The 17,023-nt window shown below is 43.9% G+C and overlaps 9 protein-coding genes across 9 annotated transcripts; 6 read left to right on the plus strand and 3 right to left on the minus strand. All coding sequences in view use genetic code 12, as the record gives it.

The window, feature by feature from the left end:
• Window positions 1–315: 315 nt before the first annotated feature.
• On the plus strand, window positions 316–1,086 carry LODBEIA_P30490 (uncharacterized protein; the record flags this gene model as incomplete). Its single annotated transcript, XM_066973116.1, has 1 exon — window positions 316–1,086. One exon carries the CDS (start codon window positions 316–318, stop codon window positions 1,084–1,086), a length of 771 nt encoding a protein of 256 aa, XP_066829987.1.
• Window positions 1,087–1,735: 649 nt separating this feature from the next.
• Window positions 1,736–4,279, plus strand: LODBEIA_P30500 (uncharacterized protein; the record flags this gene model as incomplete). Its single annotated transcript, XM_066973118.1, has 1 exon — window positions 1,736–4,279. The coding sequence occupies one exon, from the start codon at window positions 1,736–1,738 to the stop codon at window positions 4,277–4,279; it is 2,544 nt and encodes an 847-aa protein (XP_066829988.1).
• Window positions 4,280–5,024: 745 nt separating this feature from the next.
• On the plus strand, window positions 5,025–6,368 carry LODBEIA_P30510 (uncharacterized protein; the record flags this gene model as incomplete). The annotated part of the gene is made up of 1 exon (XM_066973119.1): window positions 5,025–6,368. The coding sequence occupies one exon, from the start codon at window positions 5,025–5,027 to the stop codon at window positions 6,366–6,368; it is 1,344 nt and encodes a 447-aa protein (XP_066829989.1).
• Window positions 6,369–6,840: 472 nt separating this feature from the next.
• On the plus strand, window positions 6,841–8,625 carry LODBEIA_P30520 (uncharacterized protein; the record flags this gene model as incomplete). Its single annotated transcript, XM_066973120.1, has 1 exon — window positions 6,841–8,625. The coding sequence occupies one exon, from the start codon at window positions 6,841–6,843 to the stop codon at window positions 8,623–8,625; it is 1,785 nt and encodes a 594-aa protein (XP_066829990.1).
• Window positions 8,626–8,895: 270 nt separating this feature from the next.
• On the plus strand, window positions 8,896–9,684 carry LODBEIA_P30530 (uncharacterized protein; the record flags this gene model as incomplete). The annotated part of the gene is made up of 1 exon (XM_066973121.1): window positions 8,896–9,684. The coding sequence occupies one exon, from the start codon at window positions 8,896–8,898 to the stop codon at window positions 9,682–9,684; it is 789 nt and encodes a 262-aa protein (XP_066829991.1).
• Window positions 9,685–10,048: 364 nt separating this feature from the next.
• LODBEIA_P30540 (uncharacterized protein) lies at window positions 10,049–13,000 on the plus strand (the record flags this gene model as incomplete). The annotated part of the gene is made up of 1 exon (XM_066973122.1): window positions 10,049–13,000. The coding sequence occupies one exon, from the start codon at window positions 10,049–10,051 to the stop codon at window positions 12,998–13,000; it is 2,952 nt and encodes a 983-aa protein (XP_066829992.1).
• A 45-nt stretch (window positions 13,001–13,045) lies between these two features.
• On the minus strand, window positions 13,046–13,687 carry LODBEIA_P30550 (uncharacterized protein; the record flags this gene model as incomplete). The annotated part of the gene is made up of 1 exon (XM_066973123.1): window positions 13,046–13,687. One exon carries the CDS (start codon window positions 13,685–13,687, stop codon window positions 13,046–13,048), a length of 642 nt encoding a protein of 213 aa, XP_066829993.1.
• A 123-nt stretch (window positions 13,688–13,810) lies between these two features.
• On the minus strand, window positions 13,811–16,060 carry LODBEIA_P30560 (uncharacterized protein; the record flags this gene model as incomplete). Its single annotated transcript, XM_066973124.1, has 1 exon — window positions 13,811–16,060. The coding sequence occupies one exon, from the start codon at window positions 16,058–16,060 to the stop codon at window positions 13,811–13,813; it is 2,250 nt and encodes a 749-aa protein (XP_066829994.1).
• Window positions 16,061–16,243: 183 nt separating this feature from the next.
• LODBEIA_P30570 (uncharacterized protein) lies at window positions 16,244–16,932 on the minus strand (the record flags this gene model as incomplete). Its single annotated transcript, XM_066973125.1, has 2 exons — window positions 16,244–16,811; window positions 16,907–16,932. The coding sequence occupies 2 exons, from the start codon at window positions 16,930–16,932 to the stop codon at window positions 16,244–16,246; spliced, it is 594 nt and encodes a 197-aa protein (XP_066829995.1).
• Window positions 16,933–17,023: the final 91 nt, after the last annotated feature.

Raw genomic sequence — 17,023 nt, forward strand, 5'->3', positions numbered from 1 at the left:
CGCCATTTCTACTTCTACTACAACGGCTACAACAGCAACAAGTTTACGCCACCTTGACCAACTCTAGCCTCAAGTGCAACTGCTTTTTGCTCGTTACAGCAGATATCGTGGGTCTAGCTACTACTATTTTTACCCACTGAAACACTCATCACTCGCTATTTATCTATATATTGCTGCTGTTTACCACGACTGTTAACTTGGATACCGCAATATAGCAACAACCAATCCTATTGCCATAAATACCGTCAAAACAACAAACTTGCACTGCATACACACGTTTAAACACACTCTCATTGTATTTTTCCTCGCTCCAGCATGTTATCAAGCAAAGTTTTCTTGACATTTTTGACGTTTGTTTCGTTTGTATTAGCTAATCCCATGGATGAGTTGGAAGGCACATGGACTTCAAAGTCAAATACCGTGTTTACAGGTCCCGGCTTTTACGACCCCATCGACGAACTATTGATTGAACCCGATTTACCCGGTATATCCTATTCTTTCACCAACGATGGCCACTACGAGGAAGCGTTGTATCGCGTTGTTGGGAACCCAAAAAACCATTCCTGTCCTGTTGCTTCGGTGACTTATCAACACGGTACTTATCAAATCGCCAGCAACGGTTCCGTCGTGTTGACCCCTATTGCCGTTGATGGCAGACAGCTACTCAGCGACCCTTGTAATCAAGACGATCCCAACATGTCGACTTACTCGAGATATGTTCAACCCACGTTTTTCAAAACTTACCAGAAATACGTTGATCCTTATCATGGCAGATGGACATTACAAATTTACCAATTTGACGGCTCAAAAATGCAGCCTTTGTATTTGGCCTACAAGCCTCCCTTGATGTTGCCAACCCATGCGTTAAATCCAACAGATGCTGCCTCCGAGACTGCTGCTGTGTTGGGTAGCGGCAATAGCGGCTCATCTTCTTCACATAAAAAGAGAAGCATCAAAAGATCGTTGGAGAACCAATACAGAACCAACGCTATAAGACAAACCTATGACGAATCCTTTGATAAATATTGGTGGGCAAGTGTCGTTTGCTTGGGTTTAGCTTCTTCTTATATGTTTTTGAAGAATTGAACAAGCATCGACTTTACACACCACCACAGGTTAAGGGCACTTACGCAAGGAATTTGAATTTGAGTTTGATTTTGATTTATCGGTTTTTCTTTTTTCTTTTTTTATATGGGAATAGCTCCTCATTTTTATAGAATGTTCAATTAAGACTATGGGAAGCAAACTGAGTTGAACTGCCCGGAAATGGGAGTTTTAAGAGAAGTGGAGTAGAGGAGATCTTTGATTGATCAAATTTCATCGCAAACCCCCGTGCTTGTCAAGAGGGTTGCTCGAGATATTATCACATTGCAAGCGTTTTCTTTTTTTTTTTGAAGTGATCTTTTATGGAATGTGCTCCTGTGAATAATCATCCATTCCTGTCTCCGACCCTATCCCTACCCCTAGCCATATCCCTTGCACTTTGTTGTTCCTGTTGGTGATTTCGTAAATTTCAATCCCTTGAAGTTGCAAATTTAGCGGAAAAAAAAGGGCAGTGTCTGTCGCATTTGGTGCGACTACATGTATCCTGAGATCGATCACTCACCAGAGAAACACACAACGTAAACTTGGAGGCAAAGTTATCCAGCCAACACCATCGCCACCAACAAGAACATCGCAACAGCTTTTCTTCTTTCTCTTTTTTTTTCTTTCTTTCTTTGACTTGCACAGGAACATGTCGTGGTTTGGATCATCAACTTCAGCGTTGCAACTAGAACTAGATAACAAAATCACAGATGCAACTTCGGAATCGATCCCCAACGGTGAATTGGATTTATCCGTGGCGCTAGAAATTACCGATTTCATCCGGTCAAAGAAATTGCCCGCGTTGACTTGTATGAGATGCTTAAAGAAACGACTCAACTTGGTTTACCTGAACCCCAATCTCATAAGCAGCACGCTCAAACTCATTGACTTGTGTGTCAAAAACTGTGGGTTCCATTTCCTTACTGAGATTAGTTCTAGAGAGTTTATGGATTACTTGGTCGACTTTATATTCAAGATTCACTATGATGTCAGGGACTCGGCGGTTAAACACGATGAGGCAAAGTCGGAAGTTGGCGAGTTCATCCTAACATTGATTAAACAGTGGACGAATTTTTTCCAGGGACAATTACAGCTCAACTATGTTGAGAAGAAGTATCAAACACTAGTTAATGACGGGTACCAGTTCCCTTCTGCACAAGACCACCCTCCAGGAGACAGCAACTTTGTCGACTCGGAAGTACCACCGGATTGGATCGATAGTGATCAGTGTATGATTTGTTATACTCCCTTTTCCATGTTGAACAGGAAGCATCATTGTCGTGCCTGTGGTGGAGTTTATTGTCAAGAGCATTCGAAAAACAATACCAAGTTGGTCAACTTGGGGATCATGGAACCAGTTCGAGTTTGCGACAACTGTTATACAAAGCAGAAGCATAAAAATGGCGGTGTGGGTGCTACCGGTGGTGGCAGTGGTGGCAGCGGAGGCGCATTTCAAGCAGGTGGCGCAGGTGCCGGCGCGGCTGACGATGATGAAGATGAGCAACTAAGAAAGGCTATAGAGTTGAGTTTGAAGGAAACGGGAGTTTCAGCGCAACCGGTACCATCGCTGCAACCGAAGCCAGAGCCACCAAAGAATACCACTAATGAGGATGAAGATGAAGACGAAGAGATGAAAGCCGCCATCGCGGTGAGCTTGAAAGAGTACGAGTCGACTCAACATGTCAAACAACCACTGCCTCGAGCGCAAGGGCAACCTGAGCCAGTGACGAATCCATTCCAAGAGCCAGAGCAACCAGAGCTGGATCTCTACAATATCAGCTTCAACCCCAGCAACCAACCGGCTTTTGCTAATCAGCACCTGTATCAGCGACAGGCAGCTCAAGCACCAGTTCAAGCATCAGCGCAGAAACAAGAACCAGTTCAAAAACACGAGCATCAACAAGGTGGTGGTTCTCGTGCAAAACCATACACTCTGCAAGATCTTTCTCAAGCTGAAGAAGAACAAATCAACCTCTTTATCACGCTAATGAACAATGTGAGAGGCGATCCAAAGAAACAAGCGAATATCATGTACGACCAAAACTTGAATGAAATGCACGCTCAGATTATAAGGCTCAAGCCTAAGGTGAACAAATCCTTGAGAGAAGCCATGGATAGATATGCGGCATTTTTGGAAATGAGCAATAAATTGAGCACAATCACTCGTCTTTATGATCAATTTTGGGAACAAAAGCTCAATATGGGCATGCAAACTACCAGCTTGAGTGCTCAAAATACCACTTTCATCAACCCCAATACACCGGGCTTTACTGCTCAAGGCACTGGTTATCCAAACACAAGTTTGAACGCCCGCCAAAGTGGTGTTGCCATGCCAAATGCGATGCATGGAACCGGCTATGCAAGTACCAGCTATAATGCTCAGAGCACAGCGCCACCACCAACTTTGAGTGCCCAGAACACGGCTCAACAAGGTCTGGTTTCAAACTTTCAAAATGCAATGCATAACCAGGAGGCAGTTTATCCAAATCCAGGCTCGGAGTCCTCTTCTCATTTTTCGCACCACAAGCAAAGATTGAGCCAGCAAAAGACATCTTATCCTCCGTTTGAACATTCTTTTTCAATCCCCGAGCCTCCAAACCAATCTCAAAGAAGAAATGAATCGAATATTCCGAGGTTTGACAACTTTGCCGAGCAAGTGCCGACTGAACCTGACTATGACGATGACGAAGATGAAGAAACAAATGTTGTTCCTTCCTCCAGTGTACATGGACAATCAATCTATCCTGCCACTGAGAATTTGCCCGAGTCTAGTGAAAGTGACGTTGAAAGGAATGGCCAAAATTACCACCACAACGAACAAAACGAACAAAGTAATCGAAATGAATATGTTACAGTACAACTTCCCAACTATCCACCACCCGAGGATTTAAACAGCCAATTACCTGCCCAGTCATATATCCGTCATGCTAGCAGTACACTACCACCAAATGCATATGAAGATGCTTCAACAAAGTTCCCTACTTTACAAAACGTTGAAGATGACTACGAAAGACACAAGAAATCAAATGAATCGACAAACACCACTACCACCACCACCACCAACAACAACAAGGCTTATGAGAATTTGCCGCAATTGCCATCGAATTTACCCACCTTTGATGTCAACTCGCAACAACAACAACAACAACAGGAGAAAAAGCGATATGAGCCCGAGCCGTTAATAGATTTATGAAGTTTTGAGAAAATATAAACAACTAACAATAGGCCGATTTTTGTACAGTGCTTGAACGCTCAACTCCTCTGCTCCCATCTCCTTTTTCCTTTGGCCAGAGGCTTTGTCAGGTCTCCTATTTTGGCGGCGTCTGTTTGCATTTTCACGGGCCATTATGAGCTAGCGGCTTCTATTCCTACGAGGGCTACAGCATCCATAGATGCAAAAGATTGATAGCCGCCTTCTAATTTTTTTTCTCGTTTTTTTCGCACTTGAAAATTTTTGCATCGCCAGCAAAGAAAGCAAAGAGGCAAAGAGAGGTAGCCAAAAGGAGATCACGATGATATAACTTGTTTTCTTCTTGTTTTTAAGCCCTTTCCCAAGGTTCGTTTTTCCAACAGCAGTTCTCCTTATTTGCTACTTAGTGCTGCTATTACCATTGGTTGGTTAGTTTAGTTGGTTAGTTGTTTTTTTTTTTGGTTGTTTGTTACCTTCCCCAGATAAATAGTCACGAGAAGAGTGTGCTTTCCGCCTAGCACACCAACGAGAGCTGCCGAATAGAGTCCAATTCCCAATTTACTCACACTTTTTTTTTTCAAAAACATCCTGTGAGTATTCTACTGACGGGGTTTTTTGAAAGCATCAGCACCTTCTTTTTCTTTTAGAAGCTGGAGAAATAGAGGACTGAAAAACAGAACAGAAAAGAACATACACACAGGCAGAGCTTGTTATCCTTCTTGAGTTGCGCCCCCATACGAAAAGGTAAATGAGTATCATCGAAGAAACAGCTAGTCCGATCAATTTAAATCAAAATGATATAGTTTTTGATAACGATTCCCTTGTTACAAGAACCACTACTAAGCTTGCCAAAAATGTCGATGTTTTGTCGGATAATGCCGTTTTAATCGAAAAGGCCTTGGTTGAACACATTACCACCATTAACCATGAAGAGTGCGACGCGGGCGACGAGGACTCATTCTTTGTTTGTGACTTGAACGAAGTTTGCAAGTCGGTTGAGCTCTGGCGTGCGCAATTGCCAAGAGTCCAGCCTCACTATGCCATCAAGTGTAATACCAATTTGGAAATCCTCAAGTGTTTGGATAAATTGGGAGTCAACTATGACTGTGCGTCGAAGAATGAAATCGATACTGTGTTGCGCTTGGGTATCGATGCCGACAGGATTGTTTATGCCAACCCGTGCAAGACCAACTCCTTTATCAGACACGCAAGAGACTCGGGCGTCAACTTGACCACGGTGGATAATGTGCACGAATTGCACAAATTGGCCAGATTCCATCCGCAATGTCGTGTATTGATTCGCATCATGACTGACGATGAAGATGCTCAGTGCAGATTGAGCACCAAGTTTGGATGTTCTATCTCGACAGTGGTGAAGGAGATTTTGCCCGTTGCCAAGCAGTTGAATTTGGATGTTGCCGGCGTGGCTTTCCATGTAGGCTCGGGCGCCAAGGATTTCACCTCGATCTACAAGGCCGTTAGAGACGCGAGAACGATTTTTGACTGTGGATTAAACTACGGGTTCAATATGGACATCTTGGATATCGGCGGTGGCTTTGAATTTGAAACTTTTGGCGAGTCTTCTGCCATGGTTAATTATTCACTCGACAAGTTCTTTTCCGATGATCAACACCAGGTTAAATTTATTGCTGAGCCTGGTCGCTTTATGGTTGCAAATGCATTTACTTTGGCTACTCACATCATTGCCAAGCGTGACTTGCCTCAACCGCAAAGTGACATTAGAGCAATGTTGTATATTAATGATGGAGTCTATGGGAACTTGAACTGCATCTTGTTTGACCATCAAGAACCAAAAGCCAAGGTCTTGCACAGTGGAGATAAATTTCACTACATGGAAAGTGCCAGTGCTAGTGCAAGTGGCGGTGCCACCAAAGGAGAAGGAGGATACGATTTCTCAATCTGGGGTCCAACTTGCGATGGATTAGATTGTGTTTCCACCAAGAGCAAATTGAGTTGTGACGTTAAAGTTGGCGATTGGTTATATTTCCCCAACTTGGGTGCTTACACAAGCTGTGCAACTACACAATTTAATGGATTCAAAAATGATACTAAAGTTATTTATATATCATAAACTGTTTAAAAAAAGTTGCGGATTTTTCGAGAAGCCCGTCCCCCGATGTGGTCTTTTCATTTAATGTTTGGATGGTAAGTAAAAAGAGTGTTAATACTCTTAGCGGTGGTGGTGGTGGTGGTGGTGGTGGTAGTAGTAGCAATACATAGTAATAGAAGTGGTGATAAATGTACTCCATACTTTCAGCTTCTCTCGTTCCCATATTTTTGCACAGCAACAGCTTCCACTTCAAAAAAAAAGTGGTCGGCGAACTATTTAACCGAAGCAATATCGCCATCTACTCTTACTTGTGCTATCCGGACCTCCTGATACTGCCACTACTACTTCTGCCACCATCAATACCATTTGAGATTCAGATTCGGATTTCAGATTCGAAAAATCGAGACCGACTCCAGACTTTGAACCACCCCCCCTTAGAATCAGGTTCAGATCCAGATTCAGATTCATTTAACTCAAAGATCGATTTTTAGCCATGTCTGTACCAAATAGACCGCGCGTCCAGTTTGATCCCAGGCGTCCTACAAGAAAAGCTCCAGCTACCAACACCAATGCAAATCTACAACAGAACACAACTCAGATAAACAATGCATTGAATGCGATACAGTCGTCCAAAACCTCGCCCTTGTCAAAAAAAGATCTCACAGTATATACTATGGAAGATGGCGAGACTTATTCTACTGTAGAAAGAGCTGTGTCTTCAGTTACCCCTCCAGCAACTTTCAACCCGTCTAATGAACAAGTATTCTTACGCAATGGCTTACCCAATTGTGATTTCATCAGAGACCATTTTTTTCACGAAGGTAGATTAACCGAAGACCAGGCCATCAGGATCTTGAAACAAGCAACTCAATTGTTGACCTCAGAACCCAACTTGCTAACTGTGCCCGCGCCAGTTACCATTTGTGGCGATGTCCATGGCCAATACTATGATCTCATGAAACTATTTGAAGTTGGTGGCGACCCCAAGACCACCAAATATTTATTTCTTGGTGACTACGTCGATAGAGGTTCTTTTTCCATTGAATGTTTGGTTTATTTATATGCATTAAAGATTACTTATCCCAACTCGTTTTGGATGCTTAGAGGTAATCACGAAAGTCGTCATTTAACTGAATACTTTACTTTCAAAAATGAATGTTTACACAAGTACTCAGAACGAGTTTATGAAGAGTGCATTGCTTCATTTAATTCATTGCCCTTGGCAGCTATTATGAATGAACAGTTTTTCTGCGTTCATGGCGGGTTATCACCTCAATTGACGGATTTAAACAGTGTGAAAAAGATTAACAGATTCCGAGAACCACCCACAAAGGGGTTAATGTGTGACTTGTTATGGGCTGATCCAATCGAAGAATACGATGATGATAACGTTGACACCGAATATATAAATAACCAAGTCAGAGGTTGCTCATATGCATTTACCTATAAAGCAGCATGCAAATTTTTAGATCGCACCAAACTACTTTCAGTCATTCGAGCTCATGAAGCTCAAAATGCAGGCTACAGAATGTACAAGAGGACCAAAAGCATGGGGTTCCCAAGCTTGTTGACCATGTTTAGTGCCCCCAACTATTTGGACAGCTACAATAACAAGGCCGCCGTGTTAAAGTACGAAAACAATGTCATGAATATTCGGCAATTCAACGCATCTCCTCATCCATACTGGTTGCCTCATTTCATGGATGTTTTCACTTGGTCGTTGCCATTTGTTGGCGAGAAAGTCACCGATATGTTGGTTAGCATATTAAATGTCTGCACCGAAGAAGAATTGGAAGAAGATTTGCCATTTGCTGAATCCGAAATCGGCATAAGCCAGGCCTCGAGCACATTTAGCTCTCCAACGTCTAAACCTCCATCTACATCCTCATCAGCGCTGGAAGAGCAGGAAGAGCAAGAAGAGTCGTTAGCTGAAAAGAGGCTAGCATTGCGCAACAAGATTATTGCCATTGGCAAGATGTCGAGAATGTTTCAAATCTTGAGGGAAGAGCAGGAAAGCGTTGCCCATTTGAAAGAGTTGAATAGAGGCTCCCTCCCAAAGGGCTCGTTATTGCATGGAAGAGAAAGCTTGCAAAACACCATCACCACTTTTGAAGAAGCTAGAGCTGCCGATCGAATCAACGAAGCAATGCCGCCGAGCCATGCCGATATGAGGAGAATGGAAGAAGAACGCGAAGAAAGAATCAAGAAACAAATGGAAAACCCTGAAAATGACAGTCCCGTCTTGCACAAGCTAATAAGAAGGTTGAGCCAAGGTTGAAGATTGGAAGTTTTTTTTTATGTTTTTTTTGGGAATTTGTATATTTATTGCAATAGCACGAAGAGGGAAAGGGAGGACCTTTCTCTTTTTCTCTTTTTATTTCTTTTACATCCGTTTGGTGACGGTGGTATTGGCGGTGGTGGTGGTGGTGGAAACCGTGCCAACTTCGCTTTCTTTGTCTTTGTTTGCGTCTATGCGAGTCTGGTTGTTTTTTTTTTTGATTTCTCGAGGAATTCACAACTTTCATATGACCAAACCAAGACGACGACGATGAGTCCGTCTCCAAGACTTGTATATGAAGAGCCGAATGTTGAGAATACGATTCTTTACTTCACATACCAGGCCTCAAGCCCGGCCAAGTTTTCGCCCTCCGAAGACGACAAGTTCATCATGCATGGAGGCTCACCATCATACACGTTAAAGATACACAACAACCGTGGTTTGCTACGAGACTTTTCCAGTGACCAGGTCTCGCTATTTGTGCTCAGTTCGAGCTTGCTCATATGGTCGAATTTGGATGGTCTCGGTCTCGAGTTGCCCTACCAGTCGATATATCTCCACGCTTTGGAAAACCGCACGCTTTATTTGCAAGTGCAAAATTGCAAGGAGTTGGGGCTGCTAGATAGTGATGCCGACAGTGTGGAAATCAGGTTGGTGGAAGATGAGCAGGTCTTGGGCAATACAAATCCACTTTTGCAGCGAATAAGTGGCGGGGCTAGCGCCATTTACGAGGCCATGACGGTTTGTTCAGCCATGCATGCTGACTCAGAAGAAGACGAGGAAGAACTCCTACAAGATGCTCATCCTGGTGGCAGTGGCAGTAATAGCGGGCTAAAAGCGATTGAAATCCCAGGCAGCTGGCTAAGCGACGGGGAGTTTGGTCCGGAAACTTTGCTTAATATCAACGGCCAAGCTGACGATCTCGGTGACCACGAAGACGACGGAGGTTCCGTGGCTGGAATGAGCGTGAATATTGGCATAAGCTCGGTTCTAGGAGTCAAGAGGTCGGGTGAAGCTGATGGTGGGTTGATCCAAAGCAAGCGGAATCGAGTTAATTGAACTGATATAGACTGAAAAAAAAAAAGAATAAAAGTACACTTAAAGTAGAGTAATGTGAATAAAGTCGATTCAACTCAAGTCAAGTTGAGCTGGGCTGACCTGACCTGACCTGAACTGACCTGAACTAAGCTAAGCTGAGTTCAGGTGTTGTAGCAATCCGGAGTTGGTGGGAATTGAAATCCGGATTATAAAAATATTGCAAAAAAAATTAACACTTACCATTAGCAACTTCTCAATTGTGTTGCAAGTTGAGATTATTGAAACCACCACCATCTTGTCAACTACAAACACACATTATACCACATTCGTTTCTGGGGAGGGAAAGAAAGAAAAAAAAAGAGAGAGATATTAATCCCATGATCTGATGAAGTCCTATGATGAAAGGACGAATTATACCGATCATTTCCTCAAATTAGGTCAAGGTCGAGTTATTTCAAGAGAAGATCGAAAATTTTGGTCTCTATTCTGGGAACTGCCCACGTCAAGTCAAGAGATAAATGAGCTACTAAGCTTGGATGTGCTTCGCAAAGTACGAAATCACAACACTGTCAACTATATCATTTTCATTAGAGTAGTGTGTGCCGAGTTGAGTCGGTTAGCGCAGCTGGAACACTGGAAAGATAAATATGACGTCCGCATTTTGAATTGCATTAGGTTGTTGACGAAAGCTCTACCGGTCTTGTTTGAGACGGGGAATTACCAGTCGTGTTTGGAGTATTTGACGTTTTGGGAAAAGGATGTGTCAGCTCCCGAGCTTTCTACGTTGATTGGGCACGGTCAAGGGCACGGGCACGAACCGGGGAGATTTGAACAACTGTATCTGCAAGCAAGTCTCGCGGTCACGCTCATGCAAATACTCGTGGACTTGCTATTCACAAAGGGGTTCACGGTTGCGGCTCTGCAGAAACCAGGCGGAGTCAGCTTGAGCGTGTGGGAGCCTGGCATCGGCTACACCGCTTCCAAGTTTACACCACCGACCCCGTCTTTGGACAGCAACAGGGCCGAAGTTCTCAAGATGGTAATTGTCTTGTGCTCAGCAAGCTTATACTTGCCACCAGCGGAAGTTGTTTCAAGCGGCAACAAATTCCTCACGATATTGGTTTCCCTCACTCCCAAGGTTAAACTCTTGACTCTCGTTTCCTCGTTGACGAACCTAGCATGTAGATCTTCCAAGGGCACTCAAGAAGCAGCATTGTTTGCAGACAACATCCACATTACGGAAATACGACATTTGTTGGTTACGCACGCGTTCCAATTGTTGACGTTGATGATTGCGTTTCCCGTGACTGCTCAAGTCTACTTTATACCCGACTTGAAACCGCACAATTTGGCCAGAATTTACGTGGGCCGAATACACAAGGAGAGCGAGCTTTTGTTTTTAGCCACTTCATTGGTCGCCATCTTGCGATTCCCAACAACTGAAGCGGAATACGGCGGTTTTTCGCTTCAAAAAGCTGGCAAAGCTTCCTTGTGGGCGTTGGAGACCACGACGTTGATGTGGGAGTTGACGCAGTGCAACAAGCATTTCAAGGAGTTGATCAAACACAAGTTCATGGCGGAACTCCTGGTCATTCTAATGTACTATACTTTTGCATTTCGAGATCAAGCATCGCATAGAAATCTCGTTAGAATCTGTTCGTATTTTTTGCTTTATTTGACTTCTGACTTGGAGTTCATGGAGGCCTTGCTTTTACCGATGAACTTGACATTGTACGAGTCATTGCCGTCATTGTACAAGCTTTCCATTACACCCTTGACAACTAGAGATTTTTTGGTGAGCCAAATCTGCACCATGTTGTTGAGTTATGTGCAACCGCAGTCATATCTGTTTCGCTCGCTACCTTCGTTATTGTTGAGCACACTAGTGGAGACTCTTTACAACCTCATCACTCCGATTTCGAGCCAGCCTTTGAAAATGCACAATGATCCATCGAGAAGGTTGAACAATCCAAACCCCAATGGTGGCATTTCGTACCAGGCGTCATCCTTGGTGACTCAAGTCATTGGGCATTTTTCGAAAAAGAGCTTTTTGCTTGAAAAACCATATCATTTGAACTTGCTCGCTTTGGTAATTCGGAGCGTTTGCACCGCGGCTGTGAAATACCCTCAGTCTTCGAGGATGTTGCTATTTTGCATGTTGAAAAACGAAAAAACGTACGACGAGTTGTGGAATACAGTGTTTAGCTTTCAAGAGGTTTATGTAAAAGGCGACGCCATTGCAAAGATTGTGGAGGATGAAGAAGAAGAAGAAGAAGAAGAAGAAGAAGCAAACAAAAAAGGAGCAGGAGCAATGGCACTAAATGGAGCAGCAGAAAAAGATGAAGGGGAAGGCTTCGAAGACCTAATTCTAAGCTCAAACTCTCAAGTTGCACCACGGCGAGTGCCACGCAACAACGTTGTTGAGTATGAAGATCACGAGAGCAAGCTGCTCACTTTTGACATTGAGTCCTCGCTTAGACCCTCGCCACCGGCTGGAATGACGGATAAGGCCCGAGAAAAGACTCGAAAAGATAGCCCGATAGGCAAAGTGTGGCCGGGAAAAGATTCACTTGCCACCATCCTTGTCATCATCATTCCGCATTTGAAAGTTGTGTTGAATGAGCATTGGTCTAAAGACCGTCGATTTAATGTTGACACTTTTGACCTCGTTCGGAAAATTGAAGCCTCAGATTTCAACAAGATGATAGAAGAACATAGAAACCAGATAAACTATGGGATGCTAGCAGATACCCCCTTGGAGCAGTTGAAGTTCAGTTGGAGCCACTTGTCGCTAGGCTGGTACATTTCGTTATTGTTTGGAGGCATCTACAATGCCGAGAATAATGTCAAGACATATGTAGGCACCAACAACCGCTTGGTGAAGAATTTCACAAAGTCGATTGCCAGCGTCAGCAAGCTTACTTCTAGCTGGACTAGTTTTTTGAAGCTGGAGACTGTCGCTGACAATACACAGCTGCTTTGGGTTGAGAATGCATTGACGTCTGTGAACGTATGGGAAGGGACGGAGATCAAGCTATTCAAGTTGGAGAATAACGCAGGAGACGGTTTTTTTTCCAGCTTCAACAAGACGTTGTCGGGCCAAGCTGTGCCTTCAACGCCTGGAAGCTTGAATGACATGACAAAGAGATTCGGTGAGCTTAGAATGAGCGGACGCTCCAATATATCTCCCGCGGGATCAGGATTGAGCACGCCGGTGGAAGAGCAAGAATCCTACTTTGGGAGCAGAACCATGAGAAATTCCGTGAGCAGCTTGCACTCTTTAAACACTTTGAACCGGATCCGTAGTAATACTCCGAGAAATTCTATAAGTCAATGAAGTAAAAAAAAAAAAAAAGGAACCAAAAACAAAAATAAGAATACATCACCTTCTGCTTTTACTTCTTCTTCCACCCTTTTGTACCAATTCAAAGCCATCGTCATCCACTATTGGCCCTAGCTCTGCAGACTGGTGTTCCACCAATTCGGGTTCGTCAATATCAATCGCCATGTCTTCCGCTTCCGCTTCATTTTCCACTTCCTCTTCTCCTTCATTATCCGAAACATCGGGATTATTTGGATCTTCTTGTACGTGTACATGGTGGTTCTGTACGCCTCGTTCTTTCTTCTCGAGCCATTTCGCGTAAAGCTGCGCGATTTCATCATATTTCTGCTCCAGCACCTGTTTGTAAAATTTCATCACGAGTGCAGCAATCTCCAATCCTGAATCGTTATCCACCTCTGTGTCGAACTCGTCCAACATCGCATACAATAGCGTTTCTTCTATTAGTTGAACGTCGACTGCTTTGGACTCGGCGAATAGATCGATGATTACTCCACATATCCAGTCTCTCTTCTCAGCAGAGTTGGCTCCACCCCACGAATTTTCCACTGCTGTGGCTAGTTCTTCCCATTTATACACAGCCATGCATGTCCCCAATTCAAATTTCGCCTGCTGTGTTTCGTTCTCAAACTTGAGAGTCCCCGTCTCGACTTCTACGAATTCGGTTGTGTCTATTGATGTCATTCTTAAAGAGAAGGTGTTGGACCAAAGTCGGTCTCATCGAGTTTCCTTTTTTTTAAAAAAAAAAAAAAAAAATTCATTTATCTATTGTTTATTTTTTTTGATCTTTTTTTCTTTTAGTGCCACTTACAAATATTGCGAAATGTCCTTGTCCCGCTTCATCGACGAGATCACCTCCTCCTCGCTAACACTCAACAGGATGATTCTCCTTCTCTCGCTGAAAGTGTTTTGTTGATTAATCACACCGGCTTCAACTAGCGAGTTCACGATGAATGCAAAGTTATTCACTCGGAGATTTATCTTGGAGTTTTCGGTGTGCAACAACTCGTACATGGAGCTGTCCGTTTCAAATGGGTTTGAGGTTGTAGACATGACCATTGCATTCTTCATTTCGTCAATTATATCGCCCAATAAATTCTCCGCGAGGCCACTGCGCCTCGAACGCCTCAATAGTGCAGCTAGGAACATTTTCGAAGCAAATGGTAAGCCTGCGAGGTATTTGGCCAACGGTGAGTTCAAGCTCTCGTTGATAGCCTGGGAAATGTGTGAGATGGTCACTTGGTAGGTATTGTCTTCACGCTGCTCGTTCAAGTATTGAGCCTCAGCAATCTCGACTGCGCGTCGACAGATAGTCAACGCTCGACGTGCATCTCCACTCACACTGGCAACTTTCCTCGAGGCGAAACCGACGGCGTCCTCACTAACGGTAACTTTGTGTTTGCTGCTCTTGGTGAGATCTTCTATTCGGTGCTTGATAATATCGCCTAGTTGACGGAAAGTGTAACCCTTGAACTGGATTCTTCTAAGCCCCATTCGCGATGAAATCTTGTTGGAAAGCATCCGCTCGGGCAAGTCCATGGTGTTTGCAACCGCAATAACGATTAGTTTTGAAGTGCTATACGTTGGCCAATTGAAAAAATTGTACATGACATTTTGCTTGTTGGTGGCTATTTGGTCCAATTCGTCCATCAATATCACAAATGGCGCCCTGTTTGTGTCTCTTTTTTTGAAATACTCTTCCAAGAGAATAGCGGCGTTGGCTTCGGAGACACGGTCACCACCGGTAATGTGCTGCCATAGCATGCTGTAGGCAACGGTTGGAGACAAAAGCTTAAGCCCGTTGATTTCGAGAAAATCAAACTTTCTCATCAGTCCCTCTTCTGCAAGCTCGGTCATTTGTCGAACAACTTCTTTGATTGTGGCTGTTTTGCCCATCCCCGGCACACCGCTGACGTAAATGCAGCATCCAGTGCTTTCGTTGATTGCACTTTCCAAATTAGCCCAAATGGACATGAACTCATCTTCTCGTCCTGGCAAAAAATCCAAACGCTGAGAAGTGTGTAGTCTCACTTTGAGCCGTTTGAATGCTTCCGATTTAGTGTCAATCAGATCCAACGGTAGAGGTTTCGACGGCGAAGTGAACACAGGCAACGCGCTTTTCTCTGTGAGGACTCTCATTTTCTTTCTGGGGGTGACCACTGAGTAGATCTCGTCAATCTCGGTGTTTTTAACGGGTGACTCTGCTTTGGCTTTGCGTTTCAGGGGAGTTTCAATCGGTGCTTTGTATTTCGTAGGTTCAGGTTCAGGTTCGGATTCAGACTCAGATTCAGATGCAGATTCAGATTCAGATGCAGATTCAGGTTCAGACTCAGATTCAGATTTAGGTTCAGATTCAAGTTCATGTTCAGATTCATCATCATCGTCACTCGGAATGTAGATAATGGTTTTTTTGAAGCTCTTTTCCATCTTGGTTGCAGCATCTCCTCCTCCAGCTTTCTTAAGCAACATGCTTTTGATTCTGTCGATAAACTGGTCTGGAGACACAGAAAACTTTTGGACGAGCTCAGTATAGTCAAACACCTCGCTAAATCTATCCTTCTCGTCCGTAGCTCTTTTACACAAGTATATGTTCTGGGTGGAGTCATCAAGTGTAATGCCTTTGAACTCAGTTTCGGATAGAACTTTGACGGTATCTGCCACGTCGCTCAATTCAATCTCATCGAAAAATGGCGTTAAAAGTAGCTCATTCTGCTGAAATTCCATGGTGTCCGGTACGTTTTCAATCTCTTCAACCCGGCTGTACCAGATCACAACGATTTCGTACGGATGACTGATTCCAAATCGGATATCCTTGATCATTCCGATATTGGTTTCGCCTTCTGACGTCACCAAGATGTTGTCGCCGGTTTTGATTTCCAATTGGTCACTTTGTCGCTGGAGCACGATTTGGTCCGTGGCTGCTCCAGATCGCCGACTCGACCTCCTAGAGGGAGTCATCAGTCGATCATCATTACCGTCACCATTGTTGCCGTTGTTGCTGCCTCTTGATAGCTCCGAGCTTAGTCTGTACTCCCATCCAGATGTCTTGGTGTTCATGCTGGTGAGTTTTGGCAGCTGGCACGCGTCTATTTTTTTTCCTCTCTACATGTCAAAGGTTTTGTTTGAACATATGGCAGAAAGATCAAGGGCAAGCAAAAGAGCAAAGAGCAAAATACGCCAGCACGAAAGTAACAATGCTATTAGGTGGAGATATATATTCACTCCTCTAAGCTAATGCGGTCATTTGAAGATCAAGATGGGCTCGCCCACGTTGACAATCTCTTCCAAGTTCAACTTCAAGTCGAAAGCTTTGGACAAGATGATTTTAAATATTTTCTGTACGTTGATCGAATGGCTCGTGGAGCAGAAAACGACTGGCGCTTTCATGGCAGCCCCAAATTTCTTTGCCTGTTGCGTTATTTCGATTTGGTCTTGAAACGACAAGTCGATAAACTGGTCATATTTCGTACCGATTAGAAAGGGGATCGCGGTTTTGTTGAACCCGCGCACTTGCCGGTACCATTCCTTTATCGAGTTCAAAGTCGACTTCCGCGTCAAGTCAAACATGAATAGTATCGCCACTGCATCGTTGGAAACTAGCGGTAGCATGTTGATAAACTCCCGTTGTCCGCCCAAGTCCCAGATGGAAAACATGATGGTGGTGTTTCTTATCTGTATCCTCTTGTCCATGAAATTGACCCCTAGCGTTTGTATGTAGTCTTCGTCAAATGACCCTTCGACATATTTCACCATCAACGACGTCTTCCCGATTTGTGAATCGCCTATCAACCCGATTTTCAACGCGACCCTACGCGTGGTGTTAGTATCGGGGGAGTACTTTATTTTTCGTTTTGCCTTTTTTCTTTTGTTTTCCCCAAAAGCACCTATGATAGCTTTACATACTGGTTTTGTTCTTGTTCTTCTTCCATCTATGTACGGTTTTTGCTTAGTGGTGGTCGATAAAGTGTGATACGAGTAAAGCTTTGGGTTGGGGTTGTCATTGAACTTGGACTGGTGCTC

This window comes from Lodderomyces beijingensis (genome assembly GCF_963989305.1).
Source record: "Lodderomyces beijingensis strain CBS 14171 genome assembly, chromosome: 3".
NCBI lineage: Eukaryota > Fungi > Ascomycota > Pichiomycetes > Serinales > Debaryomycetaceae > Lodderomyces > Lodderomyces beijingensis.